At 41.1% G+C, this 23,777-nt stretch overlaps 2 protein-coding genes and 1 long non-coding RNA gene across 5 annotated transcripts in view; 2 read left to right on the plus strand and 1 right to left on the minus strand.

Annotated features, from left to right (window-relative positions):
- On the plus strand, positions 1-22,524 carry LOC144078087 (protein kinase C beta type-like). Of its 3 annotated transcripts, XM_077606288.1 has the most exons (18): positions 9-165; positions 354-534; positions 1,722-1,753; positions 9,073-9,155; positions 9,867-9,978; positions 11,376-11,504; positions 11,742-11,898; positions 11,969-12,103; positions 12,183-12,279; positions 12,844-12,987; positions 13,078-13,251; positions 13,332-13,423; positions 13,891-13,953; positions 14,045-14,183; positions 14,262-14,342; positions 14,413-14,520; positions 15,185-15,325; positions 15,625-16,271. In XM_077606288.1, exons 2-18 carry the CDS (start codon positions 371-373, stop codon positions 15,775-15,777), a joined length of 2,004 nt encoding a protein of 667 aa, XP_077462414.1. In that variant the 5' UTR covers positions 9-165; positions 354-370; the 3' UTR covers positions 15,778-16,271. The 3 variants fall into 3 exon arrangements, with proteins under 3 accessions (XP_077462415.1, XP_077462413.1, XP_077462414.1); XM_077606289.1 differs by lacking the exon at positions 15,625-16,271 and adding an exon at positions 20,036-22,524 and having other exon boundaries at positions 1-534; XM_077606287.1 differs by having other exon boundaries at positions 4-534.
- LOC144078091 (uncharacterized) overlaps positions 13,687-23,777 on the minus strand; it is a 16,189-nt gene continuing 6,098 nt past the window's right edge. The window contains exons 2-8 of the long non-coding RNA XR_013301169.1: positions 23,190-23,530; positions 20,016-20,184; positions 19,812-19,830; positions 19,054-19,114; positions 14,988-15,031; positions 14,835-14,884; positions 13,687-14,510 (exon numbers count right to left, since the gene is read on the minus strand). This is a non-coding gene — a long non-coding RNA (uncharacterized LOC144078091). The remainder of the gene's footprint in view (positions 14,511-14,834; positions 14,885-14,987; positions 15,032-19,053; positions 19,115-19,811; positions 19,831-20,015; positions 20,185-23,189; positions 23,531-23,777) is intronic.
- The window catches only part of LOC144078089 (voltage-dependent calcium channel gamma-3 subunit-like), a 4,656-nt gene continuing 4,043 nt past the window's right edge, over positions 23,165-23,777 (plus strand). Inside the window, exon 1 of the mRNA XM_077606291.1 lies at positions 23,165-23,519. Coding sequence (XP_077462417.1) covers positions 23,309-23,519 — 211 coding nt within the window. The 5' untranslated portion in view covers positions 23,165-23,308. The remainder of the gene's footprint in view (positions 23,520-23,777) is intronic.

Consider the following 23,777-nt stretch of genomic DNA (forward strand, 5'->3'; position numbering starts at 1 on the left):
GTCGTAAGTAGAGACCAAACGGAAGAGCGAGCGAGTAAGCAAGCAAGCAGGGAGGGAAAAAAGGCGAGACTCAACAGGGAAGCAGACGAGGGACACGCCGGAAGAAGCAACCGCGACGAGGGCAGAACTCGTCGGAACCGAGCCGAACGTCGTCGGCAGGGGCGGGTAAGACAAGGTCGGACGACGGCGACGAGGGGCGGAGAAGGTGGAAGAGACCGAGCGACCGAGACCGAGAGACAGACAGACACCTGCACCGCGACTCGCTCTCCTTCCTCCCCCCTCGGACCCACCCCCCTCTCCCCATTCCTCTCCCTCGGCCTCCTTCTCCTCCTCCTCCTCCTCCTCCTCCTCAGTCAGCTTCCTCGTTAAGATGGCTGACCCCGGCAGCGACGGAGAGGTGGCGGAGGGCGCGCGAGGCTTCGCTCGGCAGGGAGCCCTCCGCCAGAAGAACGTCCACGAGGTGAAGAACCACAAGTTCACAGCTCGATTCTTCAAGCAGCCCACCTTTTGCAGCCACTGCACCGACTTTATCTGGTGAGTACCGCATGTGGTGCGCGTGGGCGCGCGTGCACAGGTGCTTCACTTGATGCCGTCGCAGTGTGAGCCCAAGCCGAAGCAGACGACCGAACGACCGGGGGCTCGCTGGCGTTTTTATTTATTTATTTTTTATATATTTTCTTTCTTTCTTTTTTTGCCGCATCGCCACGCAGAATCCCCCCACCACCCCCCCGAACCCACCCCCGATCCGCAGGCACGCGGGGGCCTGCTGCATGCCCATGTGTGTCATTGAATGCGTCATGATTAATGGCGTTCACCATTCAACCAAATCAAGTAGACGAGCGACCACATTTCTTGATGGTTCATTATTTACACCACTTTGCTGTCCTTTGCCGTTCTCTAACGCGTCTAACTTCAAAACGATAGACAAAAATAAAACCATTGAACGAAGGAATTCCCTTAATTGTGTTGGAAAAGTCCACCTGGAGCAAAATAGTCGTGTCAAACAAACATTTGCAACTCGCACAGCTGTTGTCCACATTCCAAAATTCCGACATTTTGCATGAAAATGAAGCAGCATATTTCCGTATTTACATTTCACTTTTAGATTTCTCATTCCAACTTCCAGCTGTTTTTCACACATTTATATATACAGACCATTATTATTTTTAAATTTAACATTCAGCAAATGTCCCTATTTTCAGCATTCCTCCTTTTTAATCACAATATGAATGCATTTTTTTGGACATATTTTCTCATATGTTCACATTTCAAATCAAATTAATGCATTTTAATTTGAAAATATTTAGATCGTTGAGGACATAAACTCCACCAAAACTTTGCACTTGATTCCAAAATGTAATTGTCCTGTTCTTATACTTTTGACTTATTCAAATGTTCTCCTTTTTGTAAAATTGCAAGAGTATAAAATATGACAACCATCCTTTATTCAAATAAACTCACTTGTGATCTTCACTTTGATCATTTGAACCTTTGTAGTTTTTACATTTAACACCCAATTCCCATAAAACATGATGCAAGCATTTCCAAAATGTGCAACTTTTGGGCATTCATGGGTGCTTCTGTACTAACAAAAGCAACCCGATACAATATTTTAGGACACAAACCATTAAGTGAATGTTTCTTAGGTGGGTGTTTAGTCATACGTTTTTTGATTTTTATTTTTTATTCAAATTTAATTCATTATTGACCTGTGTTCGCAGGGGCTTCGGCAAGCAGGGCTTCCAGTGCCAAGGTAAGACAAATGCTCATTCACAAACACTTGCAAAACTGGCTGCACGTGCTGTCAAGTTTTCCGCTTGTACACCAGCTCGGTTGTTGTTTTTATTTTTTCACGGCCCTCTCACACAGTCAATTGTAGCGAGCGGTTCTCGGGTCTGCGTTTTGTCACCGTGACCCCTCGGCGGGCCTTGCGGCGCTGCTGTTGGCAGCTGTTTACCCACAAAGATGAACGAGCAGGTCCTACTTGAGTCGCGACTGTGGCTGGCGTTCACGCCGTCACCCTGATCGCGCTAAAAAATGTTGCCGCGCCCGCCGTATCGCTTCCTCTTCTCGCCGCAATCGACCTCGTCAGCGTGTCCGCGTCGCAGATGTTTCTCACCGTAGTCTTTCCAACGGTGAGCAACTTTGCCCTAATTCCCTACGTGGGATATTTTTAGCTATTCGGCTCATTTCCGTGGTGCTTATCGTTAATAACCGGAGAGTTGGACTCTTTTTTTTTTTTTAATTTAATTTTTTGAAGCGGTTCGTTATCTCTGGGGCTTAATTCTCCATTTAATTCCATCGCTCTAGGTGATTGCGTGAATCCTACGAGAAGTCCTTTGCACATTTAGCCGTGAGTGACGCACGCGGTGGTTTGGTTTTGTCTGGCCGTCATGGAGAACTCGCAAGGGGAATTGTCAGATTTTGATTTTGAACTCCCGAAGGTGAAGTAATTAGATGCAAATTTGCTAAGCGTGGTGACAGTTTGCGTTCAGGGGACGACTAAACCTGAATTGAGGAATGCCGATTTGCATACAAGTCATCTTCCCACACGTGAAAGATTTTTTTACCATTCAGGTGTCCGTGTGACTTCCAGGCAAGGGTTAGTTCAGCGGGGTTAGGAAAGGCTCTCACGGTGGGTTTCCTCACATCCTCAGCCATTTGTTTCATCAGTATGAATGAATTGTGCAACAACACAAGTGGCTGCATGCTAAGTTTTAGCTGAATTCATACATTGTAATACAGGGCTGTCCAAACTATGGCCTGCAGCAAATGATGAAAATATTTCTCAATATGACCAGCACAAAAATTCAGCCTACATAAGCAATTCTTAATTCTTAAATACAGTGGTACCTCGACATATGATCTTAATCCGTTCCGGGACTGAGATCGTATGTCGAGCTTTTCGTAACTCGAGCGAACGTTTCCCATTGAAATGAATTGCAAACAAATTAATTTGTTCCAACCCTCTGAAAAAACACCAAAAACAGGATATTGGATTGGAAAAAATGTTTTATTTCTTCTAATTCGGCATCTATTAACAAAGTAACACATAACTAGTGGTTTAATAGTAATGAAATGTGTTTAATAGAACTAAAATTAGACTCATTTCGGAGGGTACACAGACGGACATAGAAGCAGGCAGGGGGGGGACTTTATTCACAGCAACGCACTCGTAACCGAACAAACAAATTTAAATTAACTTGGATTAATATATACAGACACTCAAACATACGTTTAATGTAACTTTACACAAAAATGAATTCTATTTTTTTATTTTATTTTTTACCTTCTTCGTTCTGGGCGGGTTAGCTGTTTGCCACGCCTTCACCCTCACGTTCGCTATCAATGGGCTGTTTGCTGTTGTATTCCCTTCAAAATATTCCGAAAATGATGCACACAAATGTCCTCACTATAGGATAACGCACGACCACTTGCCAACGAGAAGTAGTCTTGAATGAGCGATCGCGGGAGCTAGCAGGCTAAGCAAGGAATAATAGCCTACCCACGTATTGATTGTGGGTAATGAAGTTTTATTCTAAGAAAGGGTGCCATTGGCTATCGATGTTGTGTGCGTCGAGTATACTTCATTACCCAGAAAGCCCTCTTTTTGCCTGCGCATGCGCGTTGTGCGTTTCCTGGTCGAAACTCGTCTGAATAAATTGTTCAGTGCTCGTAGATATCTGTTATACGCGAAAGAGATGCGGTAAAAAAAAGACTGTGCTACAATGATAAACAGCCTCTCATGTCATGGCCACCTGGCTCGGTCGCATCTCGAAATTTTGATCGTATCTAGGGCGAATTATTCGATCGAAATTTTCATCGTACCTCGAGCATGTCGTAGGTAGAGCTGATCGTAGGTCGAGGTACCACTGTAATGAAAAAATGTTAAAACAAAAATAAATGCAATTATACTTTTATTGAAATAAATAGTCCTGGAATGATTTAACTGTGTATTTATTTCATTTCAGGACTTACAGTCCTCTGTCGTCAATAACAGTGAATGAGATGAATGTTACAATGTTACAGAGTTTTATGTCGAAAAAAAAGAATAGCTGACATTTTCGATAGCAGAGTTTCCATCTGAAATCTAACTTATCCGTGCATTATTTTGATTACAAAAAAACCTCACGTCATGCTTCAACGATTTGAGTGAAACGCATCATATTGATTATCCCGTCCATCAACAGATCACACGGTTTCCTGGTCATGTGAACATTGATTGACACCCGTGTTTATCCCGTGACCCAACACAGTCCATCAGTCTCAGTTGTGACACACTATCGACAGGTTCGTCTTTTCGCAGTGATTCTAAGAGCATAAACGTCAAAATGGACAGCATTTACTGTCGCGTATTTCCTACTTCGCTGCAGTCATTCCTTTTTTTTTTTGTTATTTTGGTCCGTTTATTCTCTTAATTAGCTTCTGGCACACTTTAAAAAGCATCCAATGAGTTTTCTCGTAGCCAACTGGACTACAACCAAAAAAACTAAACCTTTTTAATCCAGCACTTGTATTGGTTTTCCTTAAGAAAACACACGGGCGCTCCATTTAACCCTTGGACGGCGCAGAAGCTCAGACCGCCGTGCGCCGCCATGGCGATGGGAGGAGCGCCAGCACGGGAGGAATGTCAAGCACGCAATGTGGACTTGTTTCTACCTGCGACAGAGACCGGCCTCCTGTGCATTCTAGGCGTGTTCCCGTACTCGTTCGGCAGCTCAGAATACTTCCTATGTACGTTTTTTTTTTAAACGCGTCGACGCCCGTGTTGACGGAGGGCAAGAAAGAGGAAGTCACACTCTCTCCGTCCGGGTCCTGCGCAAGTGTGGCGGACGTTGCGTCAAAATATCAACCATGATCGCATTTCAAGAGCAAAATAGAGGAGCTATTGGCTCGTTTCTGCGTCGCTGCGGGCTTTGTTAATGAGGCATGCTTTTTATTGAGAGTTGAGATTGAGGGCAACCACAAACAAAGTCAAGGCGCCGCAGACGATGGCGGATGATTTTCTGCTGCCCAGATTGTTTTTTTTTTAAATGACTGCAGTCTACCACGTAGCATGAACGAGCTAACGCATGCGCCGTCCGGTCAAGGCCGCTTAATTGGCATCGTCCGAATATCGTCCTTGACAAAAGTGCATATGGTATATTACTTCTTCCACGTTGACCTGAAATGACCCAATTATCTCCCATAATTCATGTTGGCAGAAGTGCGTCACCCCCGGTACTTCCACCAAAAAGAGCGCTTTTCATAAGAAAGGACTCGGTGAATCAATTCCGCCTCGATTGGGCCCGATTTAAACCCACATTCGAGTCTCTGATCGAACCCAAAAACCCAGGTCTTGATTCTTACTGGCCCCGCCCATTCGCAACAGATTTGGCAAGCTTCTTTGCCAGGAATGACAAGTCTTTACGTGCAGTCAATAATCCTTCCTTCATAACCCGGTTATTGCCAAAACACAGTTTTGAAAGGTTTATGGGGCTGTGTGTAAACATGAAACTTTATTTACAATGCTGTAAAGCGAATTCTAAAAATATATCCAAAACTTGAATGTCAAAGTAGACACTGTTGGAGTAATGAATGGTTAATCGCGGTGTGTAATTATTGATTACAAAAGACTGGAGTTTATCTCATTCTGATCATTTCTTTGTAATTGACTGAACCACAACAAAGGGCTTAGCTAGCTGGTGCAAGTCAATAATTGTCAGGTGTGTGTTTGTGTGTGTTTGTGTTTTTGTGTGTTTGTGATACAACGCCGCCAACTTATTGTTCCAGTGCAGCTTGTTTGGATGTCTTTTCATGTCTTCCTTTTTAACTCATTACCTGCCAGTGACAGTGATTGCAAGAGTTGGGGGGAACTGGGTTGGTGGTCACATTTTTTTCTTCTTCTCTAAAGCACGTGTCAAAGTGGCGGCCCGGGGGCCAAATCTGGCCCGCCGCATCATTTTGTGTGGCCCGAGAAAGTAAATCATGAGTGCCGACTTTCTGTTTTAGGATCAAATTAAAATGAACAGTATAGATGTATATTAAATTTCCAGGTTTTTCCCCCCTTTTAAATCCATAATTGTAATTGTTTAATCGATTTTTTTCAGTTTTTAGTTCAAAAATCATTTTGTAAAATCTAAAAAATATATTTTAAAAAAGGTAAAATAAACATTGTTTTAGATCTATAAAAAACTGAATATTCAGGGCATTTAATCCAGTTCATTTAATCATTTATTTAAAAAAAATCTAAATATTCTATCTAAAATGGAGTTGACGTTAAAGCGGCCCACGAACCAACCCACGTCTGACACCCTTGCAGAACACAAGTACATCAAAATACAGAAAATTGAAAAATACCTCTGAAAATGGCAAAATCCTTAAGAGGGTGAAAAAAATAATTAAATGCAAAGTTTGAATTTAAAAAAATAGGAATAATTCAGAAGAAAATGAAAATATTGTTTTTGCTTAAATATCTTGCACTATAGATAGGAGTTTATTATCTTTGAAATATATTGTTTATTTTTTTATTTTAATGTTTTTAAAAATATTTTCTTAACTTTAATTGTAAAAAAAAAAATCAGTTTTATTAAACGATCCTTCTATTGAACGGTAAATTTTACTCATTTAATTTCCCTGTAGAAGGACGATTGGACACCGTTTAGCCTCATAGCCCTGAAAGCGTTTAATGTAAGCGATAGGACCAAAAAAAAGTAAAGTCGTTGATACACTGGCATGTGACGACCGACCCCGTTCTCCCCCGAAACGAGGCCGTCCATCTCTCTCGTTCTCGTTTCTTCAGTTCAAGTGTCTTCCGGAATGTTTTGAGGAAAGCTTTTGATTTGCCTTTAACGCCGGCAGTCATTCTAAAAGGGGGGGGGGGGGGGGAGTTGTCGGGCTCCGCCGTCAGGCTCGGCCCGGTTGCTAAGCGACAGAGTAAAGAGCGCCACGTCGGGTCACCCGGCCTCTCTTGCAAACGCCTGCAAGAGAGAAGATTTACGAGCAGAAGGCTCGAGTGTGACTGGTTTGCCGTTTGTGACACGGCGCACGCACCCAAGGAAAAGCGGCCGCCTCCCCAACTCTTGCGGACAAACACCCTTTTGTCTCACTTTGACTTCAAGTCCCTCTCTCTTGTCACGCTTCCCTTTTTTTCTCCATTTATTGGCTTGCCTGCACGGCACCGCAGATGGACACGACTCCATCTTCGCGCTGTTTAACAAACACGAAGCGAGGGTGGCGTCTACCATTTGGGGGAAACCAGTGCCCGAAACTCAAAGCCAGCGAACGATTGGGATGGCGGCGAATCAGTTGATTCCGTGCGAAGAAAAGGATATGCACTGATGAGAAGTTCTTTTGCGAGTGTGAGCATTGTTTGCAAAAGTCAATTGTACAAATAAAGCTAGGTACACAATAGCGCTGCGTTGGTTAGTGTAGTGCACATGTGTCAAAGTGGCGGCCCGGGGGCCAAATCTGGCCCGCCACATCATTTTGTGTGGCCCGAGAAAGTAAATGATGAGTGCCGACTTTCTGTTTTAGGATCAAATTAAAATAAAGAGTATAGATGTATATTAAATTTCCTGATTTTCCCCCTTCTGAATCAATAATTTTAATTTTTTAATCATTTTTTTCTGTTTTAGTTCTAAAATTATTTTGTAAAATCTAAAGATATATATATATATAAACTAAAAGAAACATTGTTTTAGATCTATTAAAAAACGGAACATTCAGGGCTTTTAATCCAGTTCTTTTAATCCATTTATTTTTAAAAATCTAAATATTATATCTAAAATGGTCCAGCCCACATGAAATCAAGTGGCCCGCGAACCAACCGAGTCTGACACCCTTGGTGTAGTGTTTCTTAACCACTGTCATGCATTGTAATGTTCTGAGAGAAAAATCTTAATATTATGAGGATAAAATGAAACTATTACGAGATTAAAATCAAATTATGAACATTAAATGATAGATTGTACTATCGTAATTCAATGAGATTAAAGTTGTTTTGTCGTTTATGTTCTGTAACGTGAAGCAGAAATTGTTTGGCTTTGACTTTTGTCAACGTTAAATCTGTGTGAGCATTGCTTTTCATGTAATATTTTGTTTTTTGTAATATTGGGAGTAAATGTCATACACTTGAGATTTAAAACGTTACATTACTTCTTTTTTTTTTTACTTGAACTGGAAGTTGTTCAGGGTCCGCAGACATCGACTTTGGTGACATTAGATTGGTGTGGAAAAATTAGATTTTGGAATAATTTGGGGGCATTTATGTGATTCCAGTTGATTAAAAAAACGTACTTAAAAAAATTCTGTAAAAAAGGTGTTATACGGCGAACACCATTTGAAATAATTAAAAAAAATGTATAAAAAACGGGAAAAACGTATAAGTTGACCGGCATGAAAAGGTGACAACCTTGCGACCTATCGAAAGCCTCTCTAGCCTCACGTTAAAATTGGTCAGTTCATTTGAACTTTAATGTAAAATGTGGGTCTGTTGTGGTATTTTTAGGATTGAAAGTGACTTATTTGTGACACCTTTGCAGTGGCCATTCAATTTTAAAGTGAGCCTTTGTCAAAACAACCTGATTTGTTAACCCAACCACATACCTGTCAACCTCTGCCAATAACTGCCCTTATAAATGATTATGATTCCCCTTACAAACCCCCCAAAAACCTTACAAACACCGTACGATTCGTACGGTGTTTGTAAGGTTTTTTGGGGGGTTTGTAAGGGGAATCATAATCATTTATAAGGGCAGTTATCGGCAGAGGTTGACAGGTATGCAACCAGAAAAAAGTACAATAGGTAACAAAAGCTTATGGAAATGAAGGCACGAAAAAATCTTGTTATTATTTGTTTGTTATTCAAGGCGCCACAGGTGACGTTTGGCGTTTCAGCTAACGCCTCCGTGCTGTGATCGAATTAAAGTAGCACTAAAAATAGCACCACGAACTGGTTTTGGCCGATAAAAGCAAAGTGCTTATTGTGGAATGAATAATGGCGCCTCATTGACATATTGATTCATTTTTTGTTTTCCTTTGTTGTTGTTTTTGGGGTGTTTGTTAATGCATTTTTCTTCCCTTCATTTGCAGTGTGTTGTTTTGTGGTCCACAAGCGCTGCCATGAATTTGTCACCTTTTCCTGTCCGGGTGCCGACAAAGGGCCGTCCTCTGAGGTAAGTCAATCAAACACATACGTGAGAATTGTACGAATGGGAAAAATGAGCTAAAATTTTGTATCGGGGTGCAATTAATTATTTTACACAAGCATTAAGGTGGTTAATTTCTAATTTTAAAAAAAACATATATTTTTAACGATTGCGCCCTTTGTGGAAAAAAATATATTTTCATTCTTTGTACATTTAAAAAAAAAAAATTAGGCTACATGAAAAAACATTTACTTGTTGTGGACTACCACTGATTTTAAATGGGGTTTTTTAGGGAAGTAAAACTGGGGGGGAAAAGACAAAATTATTTATTTGGACCAACAATGCGAATTGGCTATAGAATTTACGGCAACCAAATGAGTCCAATATTTTTATGGGTTGTCCAAATGAAACAATAGCAGTTGGAAATGTGATGTGAAAAGTAAAAACCAATGGCGTTTAAGTGGTCGATGGTATTTGCACGCAGCTGAAGAGGGATTTGGACCCGCTCGCCTCTCCAATTTCCTTCAACCTTATCTGTTTTTCTCTCTGTAATTAAAAGAGATTGAAGCGTTTACTGTTCTAAACAAATGGCATCAGCGTAAGAGCCTCGGGACGCACTCAAATGAAATGCTCCCATTAACGCCACGACGGAGTTGAGGATGATTTATGGCCGTTAGCCGGGTGGCGCAGTCCATTTCCCGTGGTGATGTCGTCTGTTTGTCTGTTTTTTCTCGGCAGGATCCACGTAGTAAACACAAATTCAAGGTGCACACGTACTCCAGCCCCACCTTCTGCGACCACTGCGGCTCGCTCCTCTACGGACTCATACACCAGGGCATGAAATGTGACCGTACGTACACCTTTTTTTTTTTTTTTTTTTACCTCAAAAGATTTATTTAAATACATTTAGTGTCAACAAATGGTTAAAAGATAAAACAGGAATTATTTGTTTTGACTTTCTAAGAGAAAAGTTTATAACCAAATAATCAAATAACCATTTGTTAAGTGTAAAAAAAAGACCATTTAAGATTTTTTTTCCTCACTTTTATGACCCCAAAATATTTTTTCAAATATAAAAATGCTTAAAATAGCAATAAAAATGTTGGCTGTTTTCCTTATTAAGGTACATCAATAAATAAGTAGAATATTATGTTTTTTTTCCGTGGCTGGATGATTCGCCTAAAGACGTTTCGCCGACGGACGTTTGACAGGCGGACAGGTCGCCGAATGGACGTTCCACCGAACGGTCTTTCGGCCGAATCATCCGAGTCCCGTTTTTACCATTTTAATTAAAAATAAATTATTGTTTAAAATTTGTGAATAAAAAAAATCCAAAACAAGAGAATATTTCCTATTTAAAGGCTCAAAAAGAGGATTTGGACAAATCTCAATGTCTATACATGATCTATTGACGGTCAAAAAAAAGCTGTCGATTAATTTAGCTAGTCACGGCCCTCCAAATTAAAAGCATAACTAGGCAAAGTGAGTTTGACACCCGTCTCAAGGGGTTTCTGACACCTAGTGGAGTTTCAGAAACATCACAACTGACTTTAATCTGGATCCAAAGATGTATAAAAAAAATGGATTTAGTTCTTCCAATGACTTGACTCTTTTATAGAAACTTAGCAAGCCTAATCCTAACATTGATATTCTAAATCAGCCTGTTCTACTTGAGAGTATTTGGTACTCAAAGTTTTTCAGTCGTGAACAATTGTTTCATTTATTTTGAATTTAAGCTACTTGGACACAGAACAGCAGAACCTGAATGCTTTTTAATTTTGCCAAATTTTGGAATTGTTGCTTTGTAGATGTTGATATTGTGGCATTTATTAAGAAATTGCTACTTGAAAAAAGAGGGATTAATAGGGCAAGTGAACATTTTTGATCTTTAAAAAAAATCTAATGTAATCCCATAAAAACAGGCGCACATGTAAACATGATTTTTAATGAATAAATAACATTATAAATGAATAACATGGAAAGAGAAATACACTTTGTTAATGGCCCCTAATAACACTCTCATAGCATTTAAATGAATGCCTTATACAAAACATGAAGCATAATGAAACCGAAACATAATTGAATTCCAATGATATGCTACCTGGCTATAAATAGCATTACATAATCTTCAGATCTTTCTTCATTGATAGGAAAGGAAAGAGGGAGGATAGGAAAGGTTAGGGTACGACAGGGGCAAAAAAAAATGCTTTGACCGACATTTAATTTGAGCCCTCCCTCATTTTCCAGACTGCATGCTGAACATCCACAAGCGCTGCGTGGCTAACGTGCCTAGCTTGTGCGGGACGGATCACACGGAGAGGAGAGGTCGCATACAGATCTCGGCTCGGATCGCCCAAGACACCCTGACCGTCACCAGTGAGTAATCCCCCCCTCGGCCCCCAGAGACCGCGTCCGGCTAAGACCAAAAACCGGAAAGTCCATTAACTGATCGATAACTCAACGATTGGCCCACATTGCCCGTCGGACATTCGTCTGCAATGTGGGCTTAGTCTCTATTGATTTGGGAGCCCGAATTAAACTGCCGTTAAGCGTTGCGCTCGATCCGCGGCCTAAAATGCCTCTTCTTCCCGTCTGCCGCTTGTTTTGCAACAGTCAAAGAGGCCAAGAATCTGGTCCCCATGGATCCCAACGGCTTGTCGGACCCTTACGTCAAACTCAAGCTGGTCCCCGACCCCAAGAGCGAGAGCAAGCAAAAGACCAAGACCATGAAATGCTGCTTAAACCCCACCTGGAACGAGACCTTTACTTTGTGAGACGCCGTCAGCTCGGACGGCGTGCTTTGTTTCTCGGTGCGGCTTCACCGTTTTCTTGTCTCTCAGCAACCTCAAGGAAAGCGACAAGGACCGCCGCCTGTCGGTGGAAATCTGGGATTGGGATCTGACCAGCAGGAACGATTTCATGGGTTCTCTGTCCTTCGGGATCTCGGAGCTGCAGAAACAAGGGATGGACGGATGGTAAAGCGCAGACGCAAACATTTACGCTCGTTACTCCAGACTCAAGATGCCGACGACTGTCTTTGTCCTTGGGCGCCAGGTTCAAGCTTCTGTCCCAGGAGGAGGGAGAGTATTTTAACGTTCCCGTCCAGCCGGACAGCGAAGATGGCAACGAGGAATTCCGGGCAAAGTTTGAAGTGAGTCGGTCACGCTGTCAATTGGTACTCGGACGTTTGGTCGCCGGACGTTTGGTCGCCCGGACGTTTGGTCGCCCGGACGTTTGGTCGCCCGGACGTTTGATATGACCGAGAGTTTACTGTTGAAACCAGCTCTCAAAATTATATTCACCCTGACTAGCTAGACTGGCTAAATTAATTGACAGCTTTTTTTTATCGTCAATAGATCATGTATAGACATTGAGATTTGTCCAAATCCTCTTTTTGAGCCTTTAAATAGGAAATATTTTCGTGTTTTGGATTTTTTTTTTTAATTTAAAAAAATAATTTAGTTTTAATTAAAGAGGAAAAAACGAAAATATTCTACTTATTTATTGATATACCTTAATAAGGAAAACAGCCCAAAAATTTATTGCTATATGAATCATTTTTATATTTAAAAAAAATATTTTGGGGTCATAAAAGTGAGGAAAAAAATCTTAAATGGTCTGGTTTTTTTTACATTAAAAAATGGTTATTTGGCCAAACGTCCGGTCACGCTGTCAATTTGTCTCGAGAGTCGACGGCCATTTGGTTCCTCCGCAGAGAGCCAAAGTGGGCCCGGGGAAGCCAGCCGATTCCTCGTCCTCGTCCTCCGTCAGCAAATACGACAGCAACGGCAACCAGGACCGCATCAAGCTCTCCGACTTCAACTTCATCATGGTTCTGGGAAAGGGCAGCTTTGGCAAGGTGCTTGATTCCCGGAAGAAGAAAATGAAAACTGTCCGCCCGCCACAGGAAGAGTGACCCGAATTTCCCCCTGGGTTGGGCCGCTCGCAGGTGATGCTGGCCGAGAGGAAGGGCACGGAGGAGTTGTACGCCGTGAAAATCTTGAAGAAGGACGTGGTGATCCAGGACGACGACGTGGAGTGCACCATGGTGGAGAAGCGGGTCCTGGCGCTTTCCGGAAAGCCGCCCTTTCTAACGCAGCTGCACTCCTGCTTCCAAACCACGGTGGGCTTAGGGGGGGGTGACGACCGGGTCAGGTCGGAGTCGCCCGTGACCACCGACGGGCTTTCTTTTCCAACCCGCAGGACCGGCTGTATTTTGTCATGGAGTATATTAACGGAGGGGACCTGATGTACCAGATCCAACAAGTCGGGAAGTTTAAGGAACCTCATGCAGTGTGAGTAGATCAAGTTATGTTGACAACATTGTTTTTATTTATTTTTTATATAGGCCAGACTTTCTAGTATAGATCTTTAGAGGTGCCTTAGGTAATTTCGTATTAGAATTATCCGTTGCAGACCACATTTGTCTTGTGTATTTTGCCATTTTCATCCCTGGATGTTAAAGTAGTTTTTTTCCGATTGTTCAAAATAAGACATTTACCAATATCTGCTTTATTTTGGAAAACCACGACTGACAAGAAACAAACCCAAACCTGAATAATAATCAATTGTTTATTTCTTTACCATCTTAAGTCAGTGTGTCCAACAGTGTTTTTGAATAATAATAAAAAAATCAATCATTATTACTGTGATCACAATTTTCAAGCTAAATACAACCGTACTTTTTAAAAATCCTGTTCCATTAAAATACACTCTAGCAGCTAAGAAAAAAAAAAGATAACTCCATTTTTTTTCCTTTCAGGTTTTACGCAGCCGAGATTGCCACCGGCCTCTTCTTCCTCCACTCCAAAGGGATTGTGTATCGGTGAGTGTGTTTGTTGAGTGATAACGGCGTGCACGTTCCCAATCCCCCTGGAACTGTAGTATGTACTTATCACCTGCAAGTGTGTCTGTAGGGACCTGAAGCTGGACAACGTCATGCTGGACTCGGAAGGCCACATCAAAATCGCCGACTTTGGCATGTGCAAGGAGAACATGTCGGATGGAATCACCACCAAGACGTTTTGCGGGACTCCCGATTACATTGCACCCGAGGTCCGTTGACGCGCCGTCATCCTTTTGTCTTTCGTTGCTCAGAATGAGACTCCCCTTTTATTCTCCCGTCTATTCCAGATCATAGCCTACCAGCCTTACGGGAAGTCTGTGGACTGGTGGGCCTTTGGAGTGCTGCTCTATGAAATGTTGGCGGGCCAGGTGGGCGTTGCGTTTACATGCTTTCCTTTTGGCCAAAAGAAAAAAAAACAGTCAATTTCTTTATTTTCAGCCGCCTTTCGATGGCGAGGATGAAGACGAGTTGTTCCAGTCCATCATGGAGCACCACGTCTCGTACCCCAAATCCATGTCCAAAGAAGCTGTCGCCATCTGCAAGGGGGTGAGACAATGTTTTCATTTACAGTGGTACCTCGACATACGATCTTAATCCGTTCCGGGACTGAGATCGTATGTCGAGCTTTTTGTAACTCGAGCGTACGTTTCCCATTGAAATGAACTAAAAACAAATTAATTCGTTCCAACCCTCTGAAAAAACACCAACACCGGGGGGACTTTATCCACGACAACAACGCACTCGTAAACGAACAAACAAATTTGAATTAACTTGGATTAATATATACAGACACACTCAAACATACATTTAATGTAACTTTACACAAAACTGAATTCTAATTTAGTTTTAATTATTTTTACCTTCGTTCTGGGTGCGTTAGCTGTTTGCCACGCCTCCACCCTCACGCGCGCTACAATGATAAACAGCCTCATGTCATGGCCACCTGGCTTGGTCGCATCTCGAAATTTTGATCGTATCGCGGGCGAATTATTCGATCGAAATTTTCATCGTACCTTGAGCATGTCGTAGGTAGAGCTGATCGTAGGTCGAGGTACCACTGTACAAAAAGCAAAGAAACACTTAATTCCTTTGTTTTATAGCTGGTTAAGTTAAAAACAAATCAACTCTTTCAGCGTCAACCACCACGCTAGGTGTCCAATCATCTGTCTGCTGTGAATTTAAAATGATTGAATCCTTTGTTTATCTCCAGCTTATGACCAAACACCCGGGCAAGCGTCTGGGCTGCGGTCCCGAAGGTGGGCGGGACATCAAGGAGCACGCCTTCTTCCGCTACATCGACTGGGAAAAACTGGAGAACAAAGAGGTCCAGCCGCCTTTCAAGCCGAAATCTGTGAGTACAACCTGCAAAATCATACCTAAAAAAGGGATAATAATAATAATAATGAGGTAAGTCGGTAGAGGGCTCATCCCCTTGCACCTAACCATCAACCCGTCATTGGTCACTACTCTTCCACTTGGTCGCCGTGGTGACCAATGACAACAATGGACATTGGTCAATGGCGTGCTTTGAGTTTCCTTTTTTTTTTTTTTTTTTTGAAATTGATTTGTTTATTTTTGGCATATCCCCTCCTCCCTCATCACGCTCACCGCCATCCCTCCATGTTCTCTCTTTCTCCTCTTCTTGGGCAGTGCGGGCGCAACGCCGAGAACTTTGACCGCTTTTTCACACGCAACCCCCCAGAGCTGACCCCCCCAGATAAGGAGCTAATAGCCAACATGGACCAGGAAGAATTCCAAGGCTTCACATTCGTGAACCCGGAGTACCCGCCTAGTACCCACTGATTGCACGCACATTACACACACACACACACACACACACACACACACACACACACACGCGGGCAATCAAAATCAACAAACTCATATCTGTGCCGCGTTAGGAAAGGAAGTTAGCTTTTCCTCCGTTTAAAAAAATGTCAAACTATTCCCTCGACACGCCCCCAGATATCACGACGAGCGAGGAGTATTATCCGGGTTATAATATCAAGTCTAAAGGCCAAACAACCCCTTAAATAGTGTGCCAATTTACACTTAGTCGTTGAGACAGCGCACCAGAACAAATGACAACTTTGTAGATGTATGTCGGGCATTCCGTAACCATTCTTTTTTTTTTTTTTTGTCACGTTACATGGTGGCCATTTACGGACAAAAAGTCAATCCAATGAATATATCGGTTGTAATTGTTGTGGGTAAACGAAAGACGCTTCTATGGATTGTATGTATTATTGTTGTGTATGACTGGAAAGTAGTAATATAATCACTGATGCCTACCAGGACACTTGTTTTTCGTCTGCATTATTGCTATTATGAGCCAATTTATTTAACATAACCAATTTACTTTTCAACAGCTATTGATTACAGACGCTCCCCTACTTACGAACATTCAACTTACGAACAACGGTACATACGAACATGTCTGCAAATTGCGTTTAAGTCCAAAAATGTTCGCAAGTCCAATTTTGTATTTCGCGCCTTTTTCGGAGTAGTACTTCTTTCCGCCGCTAATACCGACGCCTGGCGCTGTGAGAGCTCAGCTCACCCAGCATCTACCTTCTTCTTCGTTGCAATGCGGAAGTGCGTGAATGTATCTCCAGTGTGCAAATAACCTTTTTCATTTGTATCATTAAATATCTCATGCATCCAATTTTTAAATATGGTTGGTAAAAAGCTAAAGGCTTCTATTGAGGGAGTTGCAAGGAAGAGGCAAGCCATTTCATTTGAAACGAGTGGCAATAATTTTTCTTGAAAAACGACATAGTAGAGGAAGGCTTTCCCCCCTAAAAAAACGACATAGTATAGTATGGCTTTTTTCCTTTAAAAAAACCACATAGTATAGTAAGGCTTTTTTTCCTAAAAAATGACATAGTATAGCATGGCTTTTTTTCTTGAAAAACGACATAGTATAGTAAGGCTTTTTTTCTTAAAAAACGACATAGTATAGTAAGGCTTTTTTCTTAAAAAAATGACATAGCATAGTAAGGCTTTTTTCTTTAAAAAAGACATAGTATAGTAAGGCTTTTTTTCTTAGAAAAACGACATAGGCTTTTTTCTTAAAAAACAACATAGTATAGTAAGGCTTTTTTTTATTAAAAAAACAACATAGTATATATAGTAAGGCTTTTTTCTTAAAAAATACGACATAGTATAGTAAGGCTAAGAGACTTCGAGAATAAATCTGACTTCTGATTCTTCTCCTTCTAGTTGTTGCTGTGGTCCGGTGGCAAAAACATTGGGTAAGAACTTGAGGTGGGAATCAGGAGTGAGTTCAATTCCACTCTTTGCAATTCTCAAATTGTTTATTGAGGTAATGAAAAGGATAGATATAACTTCCAATCACATCATCTCAGAAGTCACTGTGGTCCAGTGGCAAAGACAATGGGTCAGACAGACCTCAAGTTAGTGCATTTAACTGCCATGTGGGAGACTGGGGTTCGAATCCCGCTGTCGTTTGACTGATCACTACACTATGTAGTTCAGTAAATGGGTAATCCTTTTTTCATTAAAATAAACACTTAGTCATTTTTTTCAGCAAAACAATTATGTTCCGGTCAGCCTTCGGCTGACCGGAAGACAGTTGGGGGAGGGGGGTCCTGGTGGTGTTCGACAGTCGGCCTTCGGCCGACTGCCGACACCATACAGTCGTTGACTGGCGACACCGGGACGTGAACCCTCGACACCCACGTCGCAGGCAGGTGACTTACCCACTACACCACGAGGCGGCCCGCCTATATATGATTGGAAGTTATATTTATCCTTTTCATTACCTAAATAAACAATTTGAGAATTGCAAAGAGTGGAATTGAACTCATTCCTGATTTGAACTCGAGTCCACCTGAAGTTCTGACCCATTGTCTTTGCCACTGGACCACAGTGACTTCTGAAATGATGTGATTGGAAGTTATATCTATCCTTTTCATTACCTCAATAAACAATTTGAGAATTGCAAAGAGTGGAATTGAACTCGAGTCCACCTGAAGTTCTGACCCATTGTCTTTGCCACTGGACCACAGTGACTTCTGAAAGTTTCAGTTTCTAATACATAAATCTCTCTCTCTCTCTCTCTCTCACTCACTCTCTACAGTACTGTACATATTCTCTCCATTTTATTAAATGTTTTTTTTTTTCAGTACAAACCAATGCGTGTTACTTATACAAGCCTTAAACATACAAATGCACTTATATAAACCTTCAATATACTTATATCAGCCTTAAACATAAATTATAATACAAAATATAGCACTGAATCAACTTACAAACAAATTCAACTTATGAACAATCGCTCGGAACCAATTGCGTTCGTAAGTAGGGGAGCGTCTGTATTTCATTTTTAAGAGATAGGTTAGACCTCAAATGGTTCAAATTATTTCATTAAGCAGCTAATATTTTTCATTTAAAATGTATGTAAATTGAAAAACAAAATGGGGGAAAAAAATAAATCTTTAAAATAGTAAATATTTCAATATAAAACTTTCTGATTTATGTAATCATATAAAAATGGTCCAATTATTTTGGTAATGATTCCAAATAAGATAATCACAGTGGGATTTGAAACCGCACCTGCCCGCACTGAACTCAGGTGAGAGAACCTCTGCACCACGAGTCTTTGAAGCATTATGTCAGATAAAACTTAACACTAATGACTCACTCAAAATTAAGTCACGAGTTAAGTTTGAATTGACATTATGCTCCAAGTCCTCTTGGGCCGCCTCGTGGTCTAGAGGTTCACTCACCTGACTTCAGTGCGGGCAGGTGTGGTTCGAATCCTGCTGGTGGCAATATGACAGAGTATGCAAATGGTTGTCTGTCTCTGTGTGAATGAACACTTTATACTAAAATCTCAAAATATTAGTATGAAGTGTTCATTAGTCAATTGTAGGGCACACAGAGACAGACAACCATTTGCATACTCTGTCATATTGCTAACAGCGGGATTCGAACCGCACTCACCTGCACCCAAGTCAAGTGAGCGAACCTCTAGCCCACGAAGGTGGCCCAATATATGATAATGTCAGTATTAGTATAAAGCTATACTGCCACCACCGGGATTCGGAATCCTACCTGCCGGCCGTACTGAAGTCAGGTGAACGAACCTCTAGTCCACGAAGGCACCCCAAAAGCCCTAGAAGCATAAAACATAGTCAGTTAGAACTTAACTAGTGACTCACTCAAAATATTAGCATAAAGTCATAGGGCTCACATACATAGTTGAGCTTTTTTTTTTTTTTTTTCAACATTTACAGCTAAAATGCTAAGACAAACGAAATATGCGATTAAATAAAAATATTAGGCAGATGAGTGGACATTAAAAAAAAAATCCCAATTCGTACAATCAAGCCTGGCACGTGAGTATGAGGAGCCAATTTCCAGCCAGCCATCGAGAGATGAAACAAAAGGAGGTAGGCACGGGCAACTTTTCATTTTTTTGTTCCCCCAACCCCCGCTTCATGTTCACAGCTTCACCCTTTGTCCTCTTGTGAAATCCCTTTTATGGATCTTCGTCTCTACCTGAATGTTTCACTTATAGCAGCACATTGTCTTTTCGATCGGCAGCTCTGTTTACTTATTTGTTGCACTGTGTCAGCTCTTGCCACATTAACCCCCCCCCCCCCCCCCCCCCCCCCCCCAAAAAATAAAACAAACACACACACATTACTCAAAGTTGCCCCAAAATACCAAAAAACATTTGTTACCAGATGCTGGTCAAGCAAAAATACATCCCTTTGCTAATGAACGCAACACGTACTTTCTTTATGAGAACATTGCATTTACAGAAAATCAATCTATTTTTTTTTTAATTAGCCCAAAAAGTCACTTACCCAGGGGAAAGAGCGCCACCTTTTGACGGGGAAAAACAGACACGATGTTTACTAAAATCCTAAAAGACATTTAAAAAAACAAATGATTATAAGCCGTCATTCCTGTGCTTCAATGGGACTTCTTCCTACGTCCTGTCCTGTCCCGCCCCCTTTTTTTATTTAAATATATATTTTTAAACACGATGCAAAATAATTGCCACTAACCGTGTTCCTCTGTGTGCCAGAAATCCCGCCGTGACGTGGGCAACTTTGACAAGGAGTTCACCAAGATGGCCGTGGAACTGACCCCCACGGACAAACTCTTCATCATGAATCTGGACCAGAATGAATTCCAAGGCTTCTCCTTCACCAACCCTGAGTTTGTCATAGAAGTCTGAAAAAAAAATTAAAAATAAAACAGGACGTCACTCCAACAGCGGACTGCTTTCAACCGAGCGAGCGCGCTAACGAGCGCTAGCTATTGACCGAGCGGCGGGCAACAGGCACGTTTGTTATTCATTTCCTTCTCGTCAACGGCGGGTCATGAACATTCCACGATCAATAAGTCATGAATGTATGTGATCGCGCACATATGCAAGCATGCACGTGTCTGTCGGGGTGGGCGGGGCCTTCCGCAATTGGTCGTCCCCAACTAGCACGTCTCGTCTTCCAAATGAGTCTTTTTCGTGATGTCAGGCAGTCCTGCGCCCTTCAAAAAAAATTATGCGTGTATTTATATATATATATATATTCCTATACATTTAGACCTTGAGCTTGATTTGCACTTAAAAGGCTTTCTGCTAGCTCTACAAATGCAAAACAATCAATTGTCTAAAACAAATTAGCCATGTCAAATCTTTATTTACAACACAGGTGTCAAAGTGGCGGCCCGGGGGCCAAATCTGGCCCGCCGCATCTTTTTGTGCGGCCCGAGTAAGTAAATCGTGAGTGCCAACTTTCTGCTTTAGGATCAAATTCAAATGAAGATTATAGATGTATATTATATTTCCTGATTTTTCCCGTTTTTAAATCAATAATTGCAATTTATCCATTTTTTTCTTTTGGTGTTTTTAGGTCAAAAAGCATTTTGTAAAATCTAAAAATAAATATATAAAAATATTTTCGGTTTTCCACTTTAAGATTGAATATAATTTAAAAAAAATGGTTTCCATTTGAAATGAAAAACAAATTATTATTAGATGTTTTCCTTTATTAAGAAAAAAAAGTCCAAATACAGTTTTAGATCTATAAAAAAACTGAGTATTTAGGGCTTTTGATGCAGTTCTAATAGTCCAATTTTAAAAAAAATATCTAAATATTATATCTAAAATGGTCCGTCCGGCCCACATGAAATGGAGTTGATGTTATTGCGGCCCGCCCGAGTTTGACACCCTTGATTTACAACATCCAAATATATATTTTCTGTTTGATTTCAAAATACCCCAAATAATTAAAGGTACAGTAACACTAAAATATCGCAACTTTTGATTTTAATGCATCAAAACAATTTGTTTTTTATCCAACGCACACTTTTTCAACTAGTCAAAAAAGTGCAATGTCCAATCCATTTTAACAGGGAGGGCCGGGCACTATATAATCCCAAAGCGAGGTACTATTTATTCCATTTGAATACTACTTTCCATGAATTGTCCACTCTAGTGCCATGTATGCGCTCCCCTCTATAGTGCTATACTCGCTGTCTTTGTGGTGCAGCTCCTTCTATGCATGCCACAATTAACCTTGTGCTCTTTTCAATTGATTTCTCCACCTTTTTTTTCCACATGGCAGACTTAATAGATCGTGTGAGATGGTCACCTAAAAGTAGTTACGTATTTTCACGACTATAAGGTGCTCTTAAAAGTCTTAAATTTTCTCCAAAATAGACAGGGAGCCTAATAATCCAGTGTGCTTTATATATGGGAAAAAAATTAAAATGTGTCATTCATTGAGGGTGCGCCTTATAATGCGGTGCGCCTTATAGTCGTGAAAATACAGTATGTGTTTCTGTGTACGTGTAAATGGAGATGAATTCGCTCGCAATTACGCCACTGAGCAATACTTTTTATCGTAATTAGAACTTTGTGCAAAGCATTGGAATTTCTGAGGGGGAATTGGGATTTTTTTTTTTGCTACCAAATGGGCAACGTTTCAAAATTTGAATTGGCATTAATAGCATTATGGCATGGACACTCAAACCAATAATGAATTTTAAAGCGGTATATCAGACTTTTGTTTGATGCGTGCAGCCGTAAAATTGGAAATGGTTTTTAAATGGTGTTGTAAGCTAATAAGGCGCCATTAAATTGATTAACTGAGTTGTTGAATTTGAGAGTTGACTTACTCCAAATACTACAATTTGGAATTTCCTATATTGCAGTTGTTATTCTTGGTCATTTTAGTTAGGAAAAAGCCAATTCTGAATTTGAAATTGGACTAATTCGCCCGTAACGGACGCTAAAATTCCAAATTTTTGACCGGTCAAGTCACTCTTTTGAACTGTTTTTTTTTTTTAAAGCACTATCGTTTGTCCCTAACGCCCACCCTTCCCCACAGCGACCATTCTTAGCAGAAAAAAGAAGGGAATTTTCATGTCTACTATGCAAAAGGCAAGCAAAAGAAGAAAAGGACTTGAGTGACTTTTATATCAACAGAATTGTGTGACAATTACTACTCATGTTGCATGCACCGTCATAACCTGCGCGTGAGGCATCGACATTAAAGTATGAAAAGTTGACTGACTCCTATTCTTGTGTTGTTTCTTCTTCGCAGGGGATTGACGGAGATAGACGTCCAATCCATTTTGAGTAGATGTCTATCGCCGTCAATGTAAAATCGGACCTCAACAAAGTTTTATCTAATATACAAATGTCCTCAATTCAGTCAAATTGGAATCCAAAAATTAAGTGTCATGAATTCGTTAAAATTCCAGCTCATTTAATGTAAAAACTGAATTATAAAATTGGGCTAGAAATTGAATTTTATGACTATTGTCATACAAGTAAAAAATTTACTTGTATGACAAAAATTTCCCGTTTTATAAAGCTTTTAATCTCATTTTACTGTAAAATGAGATTAAAAGATTTATAAAACGGGGGTGTACTAACTTTTTTCCTGTCCTGGTAGTTAACCAATCAGGTGTTAGTCCCGCCCACTGAGTTTGACAAGTAAACTGAATTCCGGCAAAACATTTCATCAAATAGTGAAATAATCACGTTTTGACATTAATTGAGTTGGCGTTTTCCATAATTGAGTAAGTATTTATTGTTTGGTCCTCTACTGAAATCTGATTGGACGGACGCTAACAGGGCGTGGAGCTGGCCCGCATTGATTTTCCAGCAGAAACCCCGCCACAATAAAGCAAACCATGTGCAATGCAGAGTGAGAAGCAGTCGTACTTACTTTGAATCTGTTCTCGAAGCGTCCCGTTCCGACCGCATTAAAGACGACAAAAGGATGGACACTCGGAAGGGACGTGGCGAAAAGTGGCTGGTCGTTGGACTTCCTTGAAAGAGGACGGCATGAGGTTGTGCGACCGCGGCGTCATGATGCTGATGACCACGGCGGGGGCTTTCTGCGCCTTCAGCCTGATGACCATCGCCGTGGGGACCGACTACTGGCTGTACTCGCGCGGGATGTGCCGTTCCAAGAACCTCGGGGACAACGAGACGGTCCGCAAGAACGAGGAGGTCCTCACGCACTCGGGTTTGTGGAGGACTTGCTGCACGGAAGGTGAAATAATGCTGGGAAGACAAGCAAAATGAAAAGTTTTATTTCATATAAAAACACTAATTTGCTGAAAGTGAATATATGTGAGCTCAATGAAAAGTACATGAATTATGTTCATTGATATAGACATTAAAAAAAGATGTTTTGCTTTCCTACATGACCTTTTTTTCAAATGTTTGGAACCATGTAATGAGTTAGTTCCCTTTTGGGTAACGTGGAGTCATCAATACTGCTCAATTGTGGCTGCAAATAGGGACATTT

This window comes from Stigmatopora argus, chromosome 7, assembly GCF_051989625.1.
Source record: "Stigmatopora argus isolate UIUO_Sarg chromosome 7, RoL_Sarg_1.0, whole genome shotgun sequence".
NCBI classification, from domain to species: domain Eukaryota; kingdom Metazoa; phylum Chordata; class Actinopteri; order Syngnathiformes; family Syngnathidae; genus Stigmatopora; species Stigmatopora argus.